This window comes from Oenanthe melanoleuca, chromosome 4 (assembly GCF_029582105.1).
Source record: "Oenanthe melanoleuca isolate GR-GAL-2019-014 chromosome 4, OMel1.0, whole genome shotgun sequence".
NCBI classification, from domain to species: domain Eukaryota; kingdom Metazoa; phylum Chordata; class Aves; order Passeriformes; family Muscicapidae; genus Oenanthe; species Oenanthe melanoleuca.
In genome coordinates this window covers 11,430,451-11,451,125 of record NC_079337.1, presented here as the reverse complement: position 1 = coordinate 11,451,125, position 20,675 = coordinate 11,430,451, and the positions used below count along the sequence as shown (strand labels likewise).

The 20,675-nt window shown below is 43.2% G+C and overlaps 2 protein-coding genes across 2 annotated transcripts in view; both read right to left on the bottom strand.

The window, feature by feature from the left end:
- Window positions 1-13,214: 13,214 nt before the first annotated feature.
- Window positions 13,215-15,376, bottom strand: LOC130252366 (uncharacterized). The gene is made up of 2 exons (XM_056489848.1): window positions 15,062-15,376; window positions 13,215-14,163 (listed from the first exon to the last, which is right to left on the bottom strand). Exons 1-2 carry the CDS (start codon window positions 15,122-15,124, stop codon window positions 13,459-13,461), a joined length of 768 nt encoding a protein of 255 aa, XP_056345823.1. The 5' UTR covers window positions 15,125-15,376; the 3' UTR covers window positions 13,215-13,458.
- Window positions 15,377-17,665: 2,289 nt separating this feature from the next.
- Window positions 17,666-20,675, bottom strand: part of CDS1 (CDP-diacylglycerol synthase 1) — a 28,069-nt gene continuing 25,059 nt past the window's right edge. Inside the window, exon 13 of the mRNA XM_056489847.1 lies at window positions 17,666-20,395. Within this exon, the coding sequence (XP_056345822.1) occupies window positions 20,266-20,395 (130 nt within the window). The 3' untranslated portion in view covers window positions 17,666-20,265. The remainder of the gene's footprint in view (window positions 20,396-20,675) is intronic.

Below are 20,675 nucleotides of genomic sequence, written 5' to 3'. Positions count from 1 at the left end.
ATAAAATCCCCCAGGATGGCAGTGGGAGTCACAGGGGACAGCTGTATGCTATGCCAGATATACATTTTGCTGCATGCCAAGTTACACTGGTTTTTTTCTTCTTGTTCAGCTAATGCTCATTGCATTCCTATTTATAGTTCCCATCTTTTGGTCAGTTGTCACAGTTCCAAAAGAAATAATGGCAAGCTGTAAGTTCCATACTGAGTGACACCAGACACTCTTTTTACCCTCTCAGCATCTCTCCTCTCACAAAGCTCATCACAGGTACCTGCTTGTCTTTCTCAGAGAAGGTGCGAAATAGTAATTACAGTGCTATAGTTAGACTAAAGAATTTACAGTTAATCTTTCCTCCACTTTGCAAAGCAACTGTGCACAAGGGACTGCATCAATCATTAAAAACAGGGAGATATTCTTGGCCTCCTTTTTTAGAGGGTAAGGTGAAAGCAACACAGTTGACTTCCAGTAGTGCAATGCCACTCTGCTTTCAGGTGAGGTGCTCATATACTTCCATTGCATTTATTCACACATCGTGGGCATAAAGCTACATCTGTCCTCTTTGCATATACTAGCTTATGGCAAGGTACAGGCAAATCCAGAACTGGAAAGAAATTGCTACAAGAAAATGAAATAAAATTGGAAGAACTGTAGTCTTTTAAAAAAATATATATACATTTTTTAACAGAAGAAAATTTCCTTCCCAAATTTACACAGCCTAATGTTTTAATCATATGGGATTGTTAATACTTCCTCTGAGAATTACTCTTCCCTCCTTCCTTCTTGCTTGTTTACAGATAGCTTTTGGTATTAAATAAGAGGAAGGGTGGGGCTGTTGAGGGTCTAGTGCCCCTGTCCTGTGACACTCATGTTGAATTTGGCTGAAATTTGAAAAATAATAAAAAAAGTAAATTCCCTTGTCACACATGTTCTTCAGAAAAATAATGGCCTGCTTGTCAGAAGTTAATAAATTATACAATCCCCAAATAGTCCACTGCTGAGCTCATAGCATTTGTAAAGCATTAACACAGTCACCACAGCAGAAACATCAGCAACCTGATGGAGTAACAGTCTGAGAAAGCAGCAGCCAGGGCTGCTACTCCTTCACCCTCTGGGGCCCAGCTATCCAGCCCCACTTTGGATAAAGAGCCTTTCTTCTGCTGTCAATGTTAGTCACATAGTTCAAATGAATAAACATTTTCATCCCAGTGCTGCAGAATCCAATTTAAAGGTGGATTGTTTAAGAATAGTTTGTTACAGCTGGACATAATATGTGGGTTTTTGCCTCTAAAATAAAGCCACTAACAACACAGCATTGAAAGCAAGAACATGAGGATGAAGAGAAGAAGCAGAACAGAGGATGGGGAGATAACAGAATTTCCAGCCCATGAAGCTTTAGGCCACATCTGTAACTAAAAAATCCTAGACCTTGCAGTTTAGTTCTCAATGCTTCAGATTATTTGTCCAGAACAGAGTTCTTGCTACAGAGGTTACAAGTCTAGTAGAACATAACTTGTCATACATAACTTGTGTACAGTGAAATATTATTCAAGGAATAAAGCATTGATAGAAAAGAACACATGCCAAACTTGCTTGTAAAAAGTATTACATTGTGCATATGTGTGTATGGAAAAGAGCCTGTAGTTAACAAGAATATCAAATAAACTTCATGATACTTAATATTTAGAGGATATGGAAAATTTAGAGGTCAGAGCTGTATTCTGTGGGTGTAAATTTTTGCATACCTGTATGCTAATGATTATCTTTAGACTCTCAGACCTGCACAGGCAAAAGGCAACCACAACTTCAAGGGCCTGGGTTGTGTTCAGGCCATCTGAATGTGACAATAAAAGTAGGAAAAAGGAGCAGGTGGCAACAGAGAAGGTGCAGTTCAGCCGAGGTCATTGTGGCTTACGAAGCCTCAAAGCCTGATGATCCCAGGAGTGAATCTGAGAGGATGAGATCACACTCAGTGAGGGAAAAATGCTGCCATCTGGTGCCTCTGGAGAAAAAAAAAAAAAAAAAAAAAAGGATTATGTTGATGGTGTGCTTCATCTGCAGTGGTATCAGTGCTGCTGGTTCAGTCCTGCAGACCTCCAGCTGTCTTTGTTGTCAGGAGGTGTTACCATTCTGCAAGTGTTACTTTAAACAAACAGGCTGAAAAAGTGCATTTTACAGTGGTTTGCCTGCAAGAGGAATATTGTTAAGTATTAATGTAGTCTTTAAGACAATTTTAGGAAAGATGGTTTCGAACAACGTCACTTACTGAGAATAACATAAACCTTATTTATTTTGATGAAGTTATGCATATTCACACGAGATTGCAAAATGCTCTATCACAAATCATATACATATATATTTCACTGTTATGAAGCAGAAGAAACTTGTAGTCTGTAAAGGACATATGAGAAAGAATGAAGATGCTGGGTTTTGCCATCAAGTTGAGTGAAAAAGTTTAACAGAACAGGAATTGAATGCATTTCTTTTACAGAGCTGACTTTGACCTTGACCATGCTGCCCAGCCTCTAATGCCCACTATTTTATCTTATGAGCATTGTAGATGATACTGAGTGCATGTCAGAAGCCTCAGAGGATACAGGACCAGACACTAAACACCACTTACTTTTATAACTCGCCTTTTACATCAGCTTATTTTGGATTGTTGTTGATGGAGCCTCAGAGGATGTGCCAAATATGTACTGAGACACTCCACAGTGTTCGAATGAGGGAGTGTTATTTTTGTCTAAGATATTTTTATTTTTACAAGCTTTCACAGAAAGCCATAATGGTAGCTTGGGAGAGATTAAAATTACTGATTGAATTAAAACCCATACATTGCTCTATTTTAGATGTAATAAGGATAGCTCTTTCTGGGAACTTACATTTGTTTATTCCTTGACTAAGGGAAAATGTGAGGGCCACAGGTCAACTTCCCACTGGAAGTAAACTGAATAAAGTGGTTCATATATCATATTCATTTTTAGACACAACATTTTTGTAACTAAGTGGTCACAAAACCTCAGGAATAAAATTCACTCTTGCAGAAAAACCAACTCCCTCAACATCATTGATTTCCTAGGAAAATACTCTTATCTAAGAACAGCTTCAAACTCATGGAGTAACCCAAGGACCAGAGTGTCTTGCAAAGAATTTATTGTACAACTCTGCTGAGCAAAGAAAAGGAACATGTTCCATTTAGTTCCTAACCTTAATGTATCTACAGCCACTTTATACATGTTTTTCCTAAACAATCTCTACATTTTCATTCAAATGAGAGCTAGATCCTCATATCACTCATGTTGCATTGGAAGAATTTGGAGTTTCTTCCTCTCCAACAGCATTGGAATTGCTTGTGGGTACATGGAGGGAGTCTGGACATTTCAGATGTGTACCTAACTTATAGTAGAGGAGTAATTTCTCTGGCAGTCCCTTGACCATGAACAAATCAGACAGCTTGAAGCCCTTCTAATATTCTTAGCCATGCCATATAAAACTAGGTTTAAGAAACAACAGAAAAGTTTTGTCAGTGCCTGTGGCAGCCTTGTTAACAGCAACTTCAGTCATCAGTCTCCCTTCAAATTACAGTCTGGGGGGGCATTTCATTTCACACATTAAAGTGGTTTTGCACAACTTCCACCTCCAAGTAGACTAACTGAATCATGCCAGCAAGGTGATCCAAAGAGTTAGTAGCCAAACTTCTGGCTATTCACAAAGGAGATGATGAAAGTTTTCTACAGTAGATTGATAGGTGGCCAAGAAATCTTCTGAGCAAGCCATGGGAAACATGGCTGGAAAGAGCCTGTGCCCATGTGGGTTTGTATTAACCTGCTCTACAGGGTCCACATCTCCACTGGATTACTCTTTAGGTTTCCTGGCTTTTGAGAAGAGTGGGAAAACACCAGGCTAAAATAAGCAGGGGTCCAGAGAAGTGGAATTATAGTAGAGATAAGCTATAGCCCTGGTGTATACATGGGGTCTTGAGGATATAAAAGCACAGCTCATGCTCTCTAAAATGACTTGCCCAGTGCTTTCCAAATGACTAAATGTGTCAACCTCTGGGCCCAGGTTGCCATGATACCATGAGATTTCCTTACAAACCCAATTAGTTTCTCAGAGTATTTTAGCCATCGGCCTACAATCATTGCTCAGTGCACTCATGCATTTCAAAACCTCCTTTACAGGGCTAAGAGAAAGATATAGCATGTCTTAGCTTTTCCTTGATTTATGCAGATGGGTGCAGATAATTATCTGTCAGCACCATTGCACATCTGTGCACTAGCATATGCTACTTTAAACATGTAAAAATGGCACTTTGTCTTCAGTCACAAGAGGAAAGCAGTGACTCCTGGCTTTTTTATGTCATCACTTTAGCCAATCAGCTTTTGCAAAGAAGTTTTTTTGATACACAAAATGGATGCTTAACCAGTTCTGGAAGAAAGTATGTGCAAATACCACATAGTAAAGCTACCACTAGCTCAGTACATGGGCATCAGCTTCCTTACGCTTTTTAAAGAAATGTTATACATGAATGCTATCTAAAAGAATGGATTTTTCTTTCAACACCCAATTGCCACTGTCAGAGGTAGAATGTTGACTTTTGAAAATGAAGTAGACCCCTCAGCTACCCCCTGAAGCAGAGGATGTGGTTGCAGGTTGATGTAATCCACTTCTGAAGTTCAAGTCAGCCACATGGCTGATCACACAAGATGGGGTTTGAGCACTGCTTTGCCAGATGTACATTCGTCCCAACAATGTTTGTGGCTAGCACATGCACTTGTTTCATTGCAGATGGATAACATGTCTGAAAATAAGACTTGGGTCTGAAAGGGAGCAATTTCCTGTATGATTTTAAGCTTGTTCACCCCCCCCACCTTAAATAAGCTGATCCAAAAGTACACAAACTAGCTTGCATGTTAGTTTTAATCCTCCCATCTATTCTCTTCCATCATGTGATCCTTTCTTCCTCAAAACATCCAACAGGCTTTGCACATTGTCAGCAGTAGGAAAACCAAGTGCAAGACCCTCCAGAATTTCCTGGGCCTTTGACAGAAGGCTGTCCTGAGCATTATTGCACACTTGCTGTCTCTGCATGAGCCACCCTGCTCTCTCAAAACATCCAATGAAGACTCTTGAAAAACAGTCTCTTCCCATAAACTCTTCCTGAGATTATTCCTTCATTTGTAGCACAAATCTTTCCTGTCAACAGATTTGCCTGCTCTCCTCATCACTTCCTCCTGTGCCCTCTGAAGAGGATAAACTGCAAACCCTGCAACTGACTTTTATTTCCTCATTCAAGCACTGACCAGAAAGGCACAGGCGATATTCTCTTGTCGAGTCATCAGCATAAAATGCTGACTGTCAGAACTGAGCAAAGAGATGGCAGTTCCTGCAAAATCTGTGTTCTGGGAAGTGGCCAACAGAGCTTGGATAACCTCTCCTAGCTGGTTAGTGGGAGTATCCACTAGTACATCTGAAACATTACATTTTCCAGAAGAGGCTACAGGAAGGATATCAGGGTAAAGGACTGATATTTATGAGGAAAATAATGTATGTCAATTCAGTTGCTTCTAATTATTACAGAGATGGACCTGTGCAGAAAACATTTCAACTGTTAATTCTCCCTATCACGTATTGAGAAAACATGCAAGGGGATTTTTCTATCTCTTTTGAAGGAAAGCCACAAATCACATTTTTAGGAGGACTGCCCTATTTAGCTGCTCATGCTAAAGCCAAGGAGGTAGAAGGTAATATTTGCAGAAGCAGTTGTTGCAGTAATTCCATTCTGCAGCATCTTCAAGAAGGTGCCAATCATTTCTTTGGCCACCAAAACCTCAGTTATCTCTCATAAGGAAGTCTTTGATCTAGTTTATTCTGTGATTTGTGACACAATGTTGAATTATTATGAAAATGACTCACCTTTGGTCAGAGATAAGGAGAAAAGCTGCTGGCTTTCAACCTCTGCAACACAGACTCCAGATTCTTCTCATTTCCCCTCACCAGGGAATCACCCTCAGATACAGAGTATTCTCATTCTCCTCACCTGGGAATCACAGCTGGTTCTTAAGCCTTACAAGTCCTGTGTAAGTGGTTTTCAGATTCTACTAGCACAATGGCTGAAAGGGAGAAATGAAGAAAATTTAAACAAATACTAGGACTGAAGTGGAGAACAACATCCTGTGTTCACAGCAGAATTCATGCTAAGAGCAGACTTTGTGGTAGACTCACAGTATCGGATTAATTTAGGGGATTTTAACCTTTATATGCAATCTTAAACAAGAAATACTAATAGGGGGAAAAAAATCAACATAATGTTAAGTTACATTATTTGTCTTTTCCTCCATAACTTTTTAAAGACTGGGTAAAGATAAGAGAAACCAAAAACCTCAAATTATATTGGCTCACATGACTGACTCCTAATACTCTGAGAATCACATTTCTGTGACCAGTTGCCAACAGTAAAAAAGCTTCTAAATTAAAGGTGAGATTGCTTAGTCATCAGGACATGGTGGTGTAGTCGTACCTGCTGTAGGGGATTGTATTTCATGACCTGTGATTACCATTCTATTCCTACTTCTCTGTCATACAAACTGCCCAGCAGAATTCCTAAAATTGAAAGGTGACTCAATCTCCCTACCCAGAAATAACGTTGATATTTTTTGCATGAGTATAAGCTCTAGCTTGCAGTGTGATGATAAAAATCTTCCTGAGACACCCAGGGAAGGTCTCTACCATGTAGGAGTTTCCATCACTGTTCCTAGAGGATTACTGAGCAATTCACATGCTTCCCACGTACCACATTTCCACCATCTGCAGCTTCCACGTGGTTTCCAGATGTCCTATTGCCACCAGCAGCCGTTTGTGGAGCAGCCTCCAGAGCAGGGCTCTCACTGTTTCCAGGGCAATGCAACATGACCACACAGCACTATAAAACACTATTCTTGGCCTACACAGCATCCTAGTACCTTCTCACCACCAGACAGAAGGCTGAACTCAGGCCAGACTCACCTTGTCTTTATTGCACAAAGTAATTCAGAGCAAGAGGAATTGTGTCCAGCAGGCTGCAGAGGGGATTTTTTTGAAGGTGGATTGTAAGGGGTGAGAGCTGCTTGCCAGACAGGTGCCAGGAAGGGGACAGAGCTTTTGGGGGATGGGAATGTTTTCTAATGGAGATGGCCTGAAGAATATAATTTGTGTGCTTGAGCAGGTCCAACCAGGATGGCCAGCTTCATTTGGGAAATGCTGTGTGCTCCTTCCTGATTATGGAGACAGATCTCAGAGCTGGCTATTTTGTACAACTGCTTTCATTTCAGATCATCTCAGTCCATACAGAAAACCAGAAAAACCTTCATCTGCTTTCTCTATCATTCTTGTTCCAAAACACAGAAAAGCCTTTGCTTTTTTTTTTTTTTTTTTCCTGCTTCTTTTTTTTTGGCTCAATGAGCAGGAGAGAAGCATAAGTGGCCAATTCAGAAAGATGGTCTGTCCCAAAATTGCAGAGACATTTGCATGCTCTTTTGAAAAAAGATGTGGCACCTCAGTAGATTACTTGATTTTCAAGTAATTGCACCTAGACAGAGTCATGAGGTAGAAACTCACTTGATGTTTTAAATAGCTAGTTCTGGCAAAGTGTCATCTTTCCTTCAGGTTTGGGGAGTTTGGTCTGTGAATACAGATAATTTAGGCATTATACTGCATTCTCTTGACTGGGTGGATGTTGGATCAGAACTCATGGCTCTGTGGGACCACCATGTATGGGCACTCTGCAAGGCCATCCTCAGTGCCAAGGGCTGCAGACTTGCCTTCAGGGTGGCTGGAACAGCAGAGTGGCATCCCCAGCACCTAACATCCAAAAAAAACCCCCATTCTCAAGCCTCTGGCTCTGCTTTGAGGGTTTCTTTTACAATACCTTGCTGAGGAAATGCCTGGTGCAATCTGTGTTTCACAGCCAAGCAGGTGGATGCTGCAGGAGGGCTGTAGGTTGCAGACAGTGCAAGAGGGGAGGGAATCAGAATCTGCTCTGAAGCTGCAAGCAGCTCCTTCTGGGGGCAGGCACACAAACAAACTTCCTCCTCTACTCTCTTACTGTACTTGTTCAATCAGACAGTGTCCAAAAAAAATAGTCTGATTTTGTGGAAACAAGGGCTGTTCTCTGAAGACATTGAGAGCAGCTCAGCATCTAGCTTAGTCTTTTTGTTACACACCATTTAATAATAATAATAATAATAATAATAAGTTGCTATATTAATCCTCAGTAAAGCTATAGTTTAGTCCTTCTCCACTCAAGAAGTACACTAAACTACAGTCTGAGCAAATGTAATAGTATTCACCCAACTGTGTTCTCACTTAGGTCAAGTTTAATTAAGACTTGTCTTAATTCAAACAATAATATCACATCCCTGATAAAGTGCAAGTTAAACCTCCCCTTGCAATGAGCACCATCACGTTCCCAAGAGTGTCAGTGTTAGCTCAAGTTAATTATGTTTAAATTATTTCCTTTGGTGATCCGATGTAAAGATCATCATCTGACCCCTTAAACAGGAGCAGCGAATTAAAGCTTTCTGCCACTGCCAGCAAAGGCTGCCTCACCACTGCACCCTCGTGGTGGTTTGCCTGCCTTGAATTTTAGCACTGAAGGGTTACATCATGCAAAAAACAGTGCTCAGTTACACTGCTTGGCTTCTTACTTTTTAAGATTCTCCCAGGGAGGTTTTCAAAGTTCTCACCTTCCAAATATCTTTGTCTGACAGTGGCACGAAAACAAAAATCACTAAGAATAAATGCTCATCTGTGAATGTTTTCAAGCATGGGATTGTGTAAATTGGAAGCTGTTTCTGTCTAACAGTACAGCTAAAGACAGATAGATGAGGCAGTTTAGAAAAACTCAGTGTTTCTTGGGCAGCATTCCCTTTTAGACTGTTTCTAAATGAGCCCTTCAAACTGGAAAGGGACAGGAATGAGAGAGACTGGACAAAATACTCTCAAATCTGTTTTACAAGTTTCTGAATTTTTAGCCCAGGAACATTCAAATTATCAATTTGGACCTTTTCATATACGTGAGCATACAGATGCTCTGGCCACAAAACCCAACTAAACAACCATGAACCAGAAGGATTTGTTTGTAGTTAGTGTTATCAGTGGCTTGAATAAATCATCCTTGTGCTGAAGACGTGCCAAATCTCTGCACAAATTAAAAACTGACCATGAATTACACAAAGGGACCTTGTCTGATTCTAACAAATGCTTTCTTCTGACTTTTTTGGGGTGAATTTCTACACTGTAAATAAATAAAAATGACTTAAGGGTTTCTCCTTAAGATTTACCCTTTGTGATCTGGTGGCTAGGGATGATGACACCTGCAGCAAGACAGGCCATTCTTTTGTTCTGCTGTACAGGGGTTTTCACAGAAAAAAAAAAAAAAGCTTAAAAGCAGCAGAAGTCTACAATCTGTTTTTTCTTACAGCCTCTGTTCGAAAAGGGTGGCATTACATTTGCTGCATACCAGATGAATAAACATGATAACCTCAATGCTGACAAATTGTTTAAGAGAAGGCAGAAGGCAAATACTACATTGTCTTCTAGCCAAAGCTTCAGAGGACTTTGTCCTTGGCTTAGAAATGAGGTCAGTGCCTACACCAATGCCTACAGACTAGCACTCTTTTCAATGCCACCCTAGCAGGGGGCTCAAAGTCCCATCCAACCTGGCCTTGAATGCTTCCAGGAACAGGAAGTTTAAAGCCATTCTTCCTTTTCCTATCACTACATGCCCTTATAAAAAGTCCCTCTTCATCTTTCTTGTAGCCCTTTATGATACTGGAAGGCTGCTAAAAGGCCTCTTCAGAGCCTTCTCTTCTGCAGACTGAACAACCCAAACTCTTGCAGCCTATTTTCATACAAGAGGTGCTCCAGCCCTCTGATGATCTTTGTGATGTTCTCTAGACTCCCTCCAACAGTCCCATGTCCTTCTCATGTTGGGACACAGTACTCAAGGTGGGGTCTTAGGAGAATAGAGTAGAGGGACAGAATCACCTCCCTTTACCTGCTTATGTCACTTTTCATGCAGCCCAGGACACACTTGGCTCTCCGTGCACACTGCTGGGTCACATCAAGCTTCTCATCCACCAACATCTCCAGTTCTTCTCAGGGCTGCTCTCACTCCCTTTGCTGCTCAGCCTGTACTTGTGCTTGGGATTGCCCTGACCCAGGTGCAGGACATTGCACTTGGGCTTGTTGAACTTCATAAGGTTCACATGGGCCCATCTCTCAAATCTGTCAAGGTCTTTTTGGACGGCATCCATCCCTGCAGTGTGTCCACCACACCACACAGCTTGGTGTCACTGGCAAACTTGCTGAGGCTGCACTCAATCCCACTGTCCATGTCACCCACTAAGATTTTAAACAACTCCTTTTCTAGCTGTGCCTTCTTTTCCCCTTTGAATAGGAAGTGTTTGTAAACACGTATTTTTGCAATGTGAAATTACTTTAGTTGCATAATGACTATAATTTGTCGGTTTACAACAGAGCAGGCTAAGGTCAAATTTGCATGCTGCTTTTGAAAGTACATCTGGCATTAGAAGAGCCAAGGATGCTGCAAGCTGAAGAAAAAAAGCTTCCCCTCACCTCCATTCACTTTGCCAAGTAGCCTCCCTAGTTTTTGTTGGAAGCTGAAATTAGCTACCTTAGGACTGGTTTGGAAATTCATTTCTGCTGAAGAGGGGAGGGCCATTCAAGTATGGGAAAAACTGTTTAGTTACAAGGTGCCAGACAGCTTTGAGCCCGAGCTGAAAACCTAAATTGTTCCTTTCTATTTGCTAACTATGCTTAGCCTTAAAGTAGTACTGATTGCACGGGGCAGGAGCAATTTGGCCACTTTGCTCAAGTGCCTGGGTATAAAAGCCTTTAGAAGAAAATCCTTCAAGATTAAAAAAATATTTCAAATCAACACAATATGTTTCAATTAAGCCTGCTCCAGTTAATGTGAAATCTAGAGTTTCATTTAGCCTTTGCTGCATGTTTGGGAAGCCATAATCTCAAAATACCTTTGAAGTGACTTTTGCTCAGACAAACATAAAGGTTAGGGGGTATTTAAATGCCCAGATCCAGATATGTGTTCTGCAGGATTCCTGCTAACTGATCCTGAAATTTTTTGACAACACAAATGCCCACAAGCTTTTAAATAAAAGCTCCTTAGATTCACCAACTCCTGCTTCTGGGACAACTCAAAACATGAGTCTCTTCAGCCTGAGGATTAGCCTGCATATCTGTGCTTATCCTGAGCACACCAAACCCAGATCTGCCTGTTGCATCCTCCCCTCTGAGGTGCTTGGCCTGCAGCATCTGCCAATGACAGATTTTTTTCCATGAGAGACCAGAAAGACAAGATTGCTTCCCAAGACAGAGAGAGCACTGGGAGTTGGGACCTGCAGCTTTGAAGGTAAATGCCTTGCCCTTTGGGATAATTAAACATGGAGGTTCCTTCTCAGACAACCTCTGCATCACAGGATGCTGCTACAGCCACTGTGGGAGATAGGGTCTCATTCCTGATATTGTACAGAGGTACACTCTAGAGACAAGAAAGAGACTGGAATCTGAGCTGGCCACTGTTGTACACTGGAGTAGACAAGGAGGGGTGATGGCTGCATCCCTGCCCTGCTGCTGGATGTGGAGGGAATGATGGTCCTTGCTTGGCTCTCAAGAGAGAAAAATTCATTCTCTCTTTTCAGCAGCAGGAGGCACCTCACTATAAATCACAGTACCAAAAGACACTGTATTCTGACCAGAAATTTAAGGGGCTCTGGGATGTACAGGAATTGTCTGCACTGACTCTGTCAGCTCCTCATTCTGAAACACTCAATTCTTACAAGCATTTTAAAAAATGCCTGTTACCAAGATTATCCTGAAATCCCCAAACACATCAGGACATCCAGATTTCTAGTCTCAAAACATTGTATCCCTGGTGCAACTAAAAGTTTGCTGAGACACAGCTTTGTTTAGTAGAAGCTGTCCTTTATTCCTGTGACCTCTACCACGGCTGGCTGTCCCTTGCTATTCTTTTGGTGAAGAAAGTTTCCTAATACCCAAGCTGTATCTCCCCTGGTGTAGCTCATCCTATTGCTTGCTGCTTGGGAGAAGAGCCTCATCCCACTCACCACACCCATTTTCTCAGGTAGTTGTAGAGAGTGATAAGGTCTCCCACATCTCCCTATCCCTCTGCTCCTCCTGCCGCGACGGGAGGGAGTGGGATGAGGCGGGATGAGGAGGAATGCGCCGGGATGCGCGGACGGCAGGGACCCCTAGTGGCACCGAGACCCGGCCGGGAGAAGTTTAAGTTTTAGGTCCTGCTGCCTCACGCAAGTACCTGGTGAAATCCTTGTGGAAAAAGTAAAGTCTGTTTCTTTGGACCACTCTGTTCAAAAGAGGGAAAAACAAGTTCAGGGTGAATAATTGCCACAAAACCGGGTCCACAAAGCATGGCTGTTTGCAGGTGACCCACACTTATTATTTAGCCTAACACTCTGAGCCTTACACACCAAGCTTAAGAAAGGAGATGAAATCTTAGAGAGGAAAAGGAGGGTCCACTCAAAACCAGGATGTACTCAATCCAATCAAGCCTCACTTTAGTGTCCTGTGTCCAAAGCTGACATTAAGGAGTTGTCACCAAGAGCACTAAGCCAGAGCCTTCCTTAGGGCACTCCAAATACTCTCCTGTCTTCACCACTTTCAGCTCGTGTTGGGCCACGTACTGGTGTTGTCTATTTAGGATGTCTCAGTGTAGTGCAGACACGCCTTATACTCATAGGGCTGCAGTGGTACAGCACAGTGGCTGGCCCTGGGCAGAGGGGGTCCATCCCATCCCATCCCATCCCATCCCATCCCATCCCATCCCATCCCATCCCATCCCATCCCATCCCATCCCATCCCATCCCATCCCATCCCATCCCATCCCATCCCATCCCACCCCTGGTACTCACCTGCCCAGGTCTGCTGTGGTGCCACCAAGATCATGTCAGGGAGGCAAGAGCTGCTCCTTGCCCTCCTGCTGCAGGAGGTCTTTCTTAAGCAGATGTAAGAACTGTAAGACAGATTGTTCTGATGCCTGCAGGAGCTGTTGAGCTGTCACCTGCTTAGAGGTAATAATAATATCCTCTGAAATTTAAAACTGTACTTTTTCTCAGTTTTTTGTGTTGAACCAATTTTTTCTATGCACACAACTCCAGTTAATTGGACTAAACTGACAGTTTTATTGAAGAAAAATGATAACCTATTATATACAAATACATATAAAATGCAGTCTATTTGAGAAACATGTGCGATAAAAATGACCTAGAGCTAATCAGAATGTCTGAAGGGGAATCACAGGCTGGTGTCACAAAGACATGGCCAGGAGCAGCCTGACAGCAGGATGGCCTGGGGACAGCCAGGAGCCTGAGGCACCATCCTGCATCCATCCCTGCATCCATCCCTGTGTCACTCTCTCAGAGGACGCTGCTGATGCTCTGAGCAGCCCTCTCCAGGCAGCTGCCTGGCACTGGGAGCAGGGCTCTGCTGCTCCCGTGGGCGGCGGGTGCCAAGGAACACCCTGCACACAGCCCTGAGTGCCCTCCTCAACAGGGACGGGCGCTGCTGCTGCACTGGGCTGTGGGTGGCTGTGAGGGGAGGAGATCTGTCTGCAGGGGGATGTGAGGGCTGGAGGTGAGCTCTTCTCTGCACTCGAGGCACTGGGGCCGTTTCCCAGGTAGGAGCGGATGCTGCCTGGCTAACGCTTGTGGCTGTGGTGACGCTGGCTATCTCTCGTTGGTATCTTGAGGACATGGCTGGCTTATCCTTGGTGTGCCTGGAAGCAGCCAGAGGAGGAGATATCCTCTTTCCTTTTGCTGCTTTGTTCTCATCCTGTTCCCATTGAAACAGCTCTTGGTCACTGAAGTCTTCTGACACGCCTTGGCTTCCGCTTCTGTCTTCGTACGTGTCTGAGGGCATATCCTCTTCCAATATCTCACGGAACTGCCCCTTGTCAGTCTTGTTTTCACTGTCCTCATCCTCCTTGGCTAAGGTCCCTGGATCACTGGGAACATAGACTTCAAGCCACTGCAGCACCTTCTGCACGCTCGAAACAGCCTCCAGCCCCTCTAGGCCTGTTGGCGATGGCTGCTGAAGGTTGAGAAATGCTCTGTCCTGGAAGGTGAGAAAGGAGAGAGGGGCATTTCTTGAAGAGTTCTTCCCCAGCTTCAGTAAGAACTTCTCTACAATGAGATGGCAGAGCCCTGGAATAGGCTATCCAGGGAGGCTGTGGAGTCTCCCCCTCTGGAGACATTCCAAAGCCACCTGAACTTTTGTGTGTGTGACCTGCTCAAGGTGACCCTGCCTTGGCAGAGTGCTGGACTGGGTGATCTCCTGAGATCCCTTCCAATATTTGTGATTCTATGTGATTCAGTGATTCTGTTATTTGTAAAGGTCACCTGGCTCTCTCCAGGAAATGCCTGCTGGAGAGACCTAGCATCAGCAGCAGCTGCTGGGACAGGGCTGTGGGAGATCTGCAGTGGTGCAGTGCAGCAGCTGGCCCTGGCCAGGGGGAGGCTCATGCCCCTGTCCCATCCTGTCCTTGGCAGTCACCTGCCTGACAGACCAGATCTAACCATAATTATTCTGCCGTGGAGTCTGCCATGGAGCCACCGAGACCGTGTCAGGCAGGCAAGCTGCTCCTTCTTGGGGAGCTCATTCTCCTCCAGGCTGTCCTGCTGCCGTGGCAGGATGGCATTCCTCTGCAGAGCACCTGGGATGGGCCAGGCCTTGCAGAGGCTTGACGTGATGGCTGAGGGGCTCCCTTTATCCTGTGAGCTCTGTGGGCAGAGGAGCGGTCTGAGCCTGTCCCCAGGGAGGGACAAGGCCTGGGCCTGGCTCTCCAGGCCTGTGACACACCCTTGGGAAGCAAGACCAGGAGGAGGAAGAGGAGTGGGATGGAGGCAGCTGCCTTGGCACAGCGTCCCTCACAGTGCCAGCAAGCCCAGCCCCAGCCCCAGGCAGCTCCCTCAGCCCCATCCCAGCCCGGCCTGTCCCTCCTGCCCTCCCTCACCTGGTGCGTCCAGTCCAGCCTGGGCAGCCCCTGGGGGCCGGCACTCCTCACACGGTTCTCCATGTCTGTCCCCGACACGCTGTGCTGCAGAGCTGCCCGGGCTCCAGGGGAGCTGCAGCCTGCTGTGGAAGCGCTCTCCTGGGGCTCTGCGTCCCTCAGCGCCCTGGCAAGGCCAGGCCCCGCAGTGTCACAGTGCTCTCCGTCCCCTCATCACAAAGCACTGGCAGCCCATTCCATTCCCAGCGCACGTCTTCCATGGAAGATATAAGAAACCATCAGTTTGGGTTTTGAATCAATTTTTTTTTTTTATGCACACAACTCAGTTAGTTGGGCTAAACTGACAGTTGTGTTGAAGAAAAATTACAACCTATTATATACAAATACATATAAAATGCAGTCCATTTGAGAAACATGTGCGATAAAAATGAACTAGAGCTAATCAGAATGTCTGAAGGGGAATCACAGGCTGGTGTCACAAAGACATGGCCAAGAGCAGCCTGGCAGCAGGATGGCCTGGGGACAGCCAGGAGCCTGAGGCACCATCCTGCATCCATCCCTGCATCCATCCCTGTGTCACTCCCTCAGGGAATGCTGCTCCCAGCACAGGGCACTGCTGCTGCTGCTCCCGTGGGCACTGGGTGCCAAGGAACGCCCTGCACACAGCCCTGAGTGCCCTCCTGAGTGCGCTGCCATCATGCCAGGGAGGAGATCCGTCTGCAAGGGGCTGTGTGGACACCAGAGCAGCTCCTGCCTGTACCCCTGGCACTGGGGGCTCCTCCCAGGAAGGAGTGGATGGTGCCTGGCCAGTGCTTGTGGGTGTGGGGGTGCTGAGCTGGCCTGGCTGCTGCTCCCTGTGATGGCTGGGCCGGGCCTGCCCTCGCTTGCACAACGCTTGACTCAGAGATGTGGCTCATCCTTGGTGTCCATGGGACCAGCTGGGCCAACAGACACGCTCCTGTAGCTTTGCTTCCATCTGAAGTCAGAAACTGGTTTTGTGCAGCTGGACATGACACAGCATGGAGTCTGGCAGAGCTTGGTTTTCTGCCTGTCCCTGAATAGCTTATGCTTGTATCATAGTTTGTCACATCAGAAACAAGGTCAAAGTATGCAGAGCTACACACACCCTTCAAGTGCATACAACCCCCAGTGATAAGCCCCAGCTAGGTAGGTAATATAAGCCACTATTGGGCAATTAGAACTCTTGGTATGTTTTCTTTAGAGGTGTGCATGTTATCTGCCAGATAGTATAAGTATTTCACTTCCTGCAATCAAGGAGCAGGGTCCCAACAGCAGAAGTGAAAATCCAGCCTCTTGCTCTGAAAACTCTGTGGGACTAGCTCAAAACTCAAGTTCCTGCTGAGCTGGGGAGAACTGGCCCAGTCACTTTACACGGGAGCAGCAACTCTTGAGGAAGCAAATTGCTTCTATTGCACCTGGACACAGAGAAGTGCAAATCACCTTGTGGCAATTAAAGGGAGCTAAAGCTTTACACCTTGACTTCCCTGTGAAAATGCATTGCCTTTACACAATCACTTGCAAAGTGTATGTGCATCCTAACAAAGTCCTTATAATACCAATCTTTGGCACCTGTTCTTTAGGGATCAAAAGTTGTCCCTGTAATTTATTAAGGAAGAAGCATCAGCATTGATAAGTCAGTGTGTAGTATGTGTGCAATGAACAAATCCCAGTGTCTGTACTACTGAGCTGTACATTAATGGGGGAGTTGGAGTGCTGGGCTATGGCTAGACTTGATCATCTCAAAGGGATTTTCCAACCTAAATTTGGCGTGTGTTTATGGGTGACACATTCCCACCTGTTTCTGGCATCTTGTCAGATACAGGACTCATGGCTAAGTTCATGCAGTTTGAAATTGCTAAACAAGGAACTGGGTATCCATTTTATAATTGGGAAACTACTTGCAAGAAAAAGGGAAATTGCAACTTAGCTACCTGCAGGTAGTAATACCAGCTGGACAAAAGGACTCTGTGCAAGTAACAGTCCCAAATATTATCTGTCTAGCAGGAGAAAACTTACTGCTAATTTTCCCTTTCCTTTACTCAGAAGACCATTAGGAAGTGGATGCAGACCACAGGAAAGCTCTGTACTTCTCCACAAGCTTTCTAAAACCCAAGGAGCTGCACAGCACACACAGAGTTGGCTGAGGATGAGTGTTTAACAGATACTATAGTCCATGTAATTTAGAAATAAGATGCATTTCTTACCTGGCTTGTTTGAGGCTGTAGGAGGTGAAGGGCCTCAAATCCAAGACTTAAAAGAAAAGGAACAGGAAAGCAAGGAGAGGTAGCTGCCAGCTGCCACCCCATCAGCATTCACAAGTGGTGAATACTGACAGGTTTATATCACTGTTGCTGGAGTGACCACCTTTAGGAAAAGATGACATGCTTGAATATCTTTGGACATGAGGCATATTGTACAAGTCTCAGCAACAGACATGGATGGTCTGAATCACTGAGTGGCAAAAGGTTGGAAATTAATAACAGATTTTCTATTAAGAACACAAATGCAAAGGAAGCTAAAAAAATATAAATTCTTCTTAAGAAAACTCCACCCGCTGTACATGCTATAGGGAATAAAAGACAGGAGGACTTCTGTCCCAATTTTATTTTATTTTTTTACAACATCTGCTTCAATGAAAGATTGAAACAGTCAAACTAAAACAGACATTAAACACTCATACCATTTACAATATTTACAGAATATACATTTTTCTTTTTTTTGCTCAGCAGGTAATTATAGCCACTTGGGACAAAAGTGCAAGTGAAAAGAATCACTGGTGTAAAAAGTTAAACTTCTCTGTTGATCAAGCTGCAATGCTTGAACTAACAGAAGTAGCCAGTGTGGTAAATTCTCTTTATAGTAACCAAGCATAGATGTCACTTCACAGTGACAGATCCTGCTCAGCCATATTTACACCGAGCCTAAACCAGAAGGAAGCTATTACTCTATCTAGAAAAGTGATGAGTGAGTTCACATGTGATCCCATCTTCATTTTAACATTGAAAAGCAGAATTGCAGTGTTGAATTTTCTATTGTAGGGCTATGTATAGATAGCAATTAATTTCAAATCCTCTGTTGTATTAAATACTAAAATATATTTTAACTTCCTTATTGTACATGCTATAAAATTACACTAAAAATTTCAAGTTTCTGAATTAACAATTACCCTTTTACATATCTATTCTCTATATAATTTTTAAATATTTAGATTTTTTTGAATACCCAGGATAAACATATACTAGTTCCAGTATGGTTGTGTTTTACCATAACATCTACCAGAGTCCCATATGTAACCAAAGCCTCATGTAAAAGCTAGTTTTGAAGATATTCTACTTTGGTTTCCCTCTCATTTTCTCTTCCCTTCTTTTAAAAATCACCTTTCCAAAGGTACCTGTGCTACCTTTTAACTTCAGGTTATGCTCTATCCAGAGTGAGGGCTGAACTCCAGTCCCCTCCAACTAATAAGCCAAGTCACAGAGCCACTGATGGACAAGCAGCAGGTGATGTTTTTCACCTCTTGGAGTGTTCCTTTAATAGTACTGACATAATCTAACTTTGTCAATACTTGACATCAACAGGAATTACTTTAGACCTGGATTTTGTTGACTGTACAAGGAGGTGCCTTTCCATACACAAGCTGTACAAGCCCAAGTGCAAAAAACAGAGTGCACGGTGGTCTCAGCTCCACAAAAAGCAGTTTGAATTTTACAGATACATCTTATCACCCACCCAAATGATTTTCTCCATGGTTGTATCCTCAAGTAGCACCAACCATTTAAATTTTAATCTTTAGTATATATATATACACATCTTTTAATAATTTATATACACACACATAGATGTGGCTTCGGTATGTGGAGAAACTTATTTACAGTTAGTTGGAAAAATGAAATTGTATCAATTTACAGTATATGAAAACAAAATTGGCATTTGTGCTTTCTGTTTGTACAGCAGTAATTATTGTAATTTCATAAAAGTTCATATTTTTATTTGCATTAAGACATGTTACATGATGAAAAAAGTTGTAAAACTAGGATTGAGAATAGAGCATTAATTCTCTTCATATGTCCCACTAAGCCTACAGAATAGCTGCTTTCTATAAAAATTCTCCATTCAAACCCCTCTGTGGTTACCCAAGCTTGCTTGAGGATCTTCTTAACAAATAATAACACACAGCAGAAGAACCACACATCCTGTCTTGCACTGTGCACATTCATGAGATAAAAGTTCCTGCCTTCACTGAGTAACACACTGTTACACACCACTTAAACTTCACTTTTTACTCAGGACTTCAAAGTGCTTTTAAAAAGAAGGAAATACCCCAATTCTTGACAGCAGTTAAGAGGCACAAGGAATAAGGCTTGAATTACTGCCTTCAGACACTGACCTGGCCATGGAAACTAGGGACTTAAGCTTCAGATTCTCCCTGATCTGTTTATGGGGCTGAAGAATTTTCTCAGGTAATCTCTACTCCTGGAAGTACACACTCGTTTACGATGTGTAATGTTAACAACCAAAAAAAAAGCAGATCTACAGCCCAGACTGGCCAGCTGTATTTCAATGCCCAGCTGAATTTCCATAAATGTACTTTTATCTTGAAAGCATGAAATGGTTTCCTAAGAAAACTGTTTCAACCTAGCTCTGTTTTTAATTAATCTTCATAACAACTAAATAAATACAGTTAGTCTGATACAGCAGGCTAGAAGTATTTCTTTGACCAGGCTAACAAGTGTTTTCTGGGCAACAGTAATTTCAGCATCAGCTTATACAGAAGTTACTGCCTCCCTGATGTGTTTACACTTCAGTAACCATTTGGAGACCAAAAATGTATTGCTAACACATTCAGCTTTAAATAATTCATTAAAAACTTGGAATTAATTTTTTTTTTCCTTAAATACAAAGGGTGTCAGGCTGGGTGCTGAACAAAGACTGCTGTCATCCACCTCAGGAGCTAAAATACACAGCATGTGTACCATTACTTTGTAAGCATTTGAATTATTTTAGGAGTAAGAGATCTTTAGTGTCCTAGTAGGAAGTCATAGCATTCACATTCATTTCAGGAAACATTCACCTTTTCCAGGCTACAAACTACTCTTCTTTCAGCCATTATTTATGTGCACTTTTGCAACATTTTTCCACAGGCTTCTTGTAGATGGAGTTTTCTTCTAGTCCTCCGTTTTGACAAACTAGCCTCTTAGGGATGGTTGCAAGATCCCTTTTTCAACGAGGTGAGATTTCAGAGTTTTATACACACTTAATTGTTGTTCAGGTTGAAGTATCAACAGCTGTTTCAGTAATTTGCTGGGATTTGGACCCCTGTCAATGAAAAAAAAAAAATTTTTGTGTGTGACCACAGCTCCAAAGAGTCTTTTAGATTTCTTCTTGCTGCCCAAACAATGCCTTCCGTTTCTTGAGGGCACCAAGTTAAAGGATTTCTCCCAGTCTGTCTCCTCAGGATGCATGGGGTAGCATGACTAGCAAAGCATACTCTTAGCTCAATATAAACAGAAACTAAAAAGCATTTCTATTTGTTGTCAAATGGGGATATTAAGAAGGCTTATGACAAATAAGATTCATTGATTCATCCTTTATCACC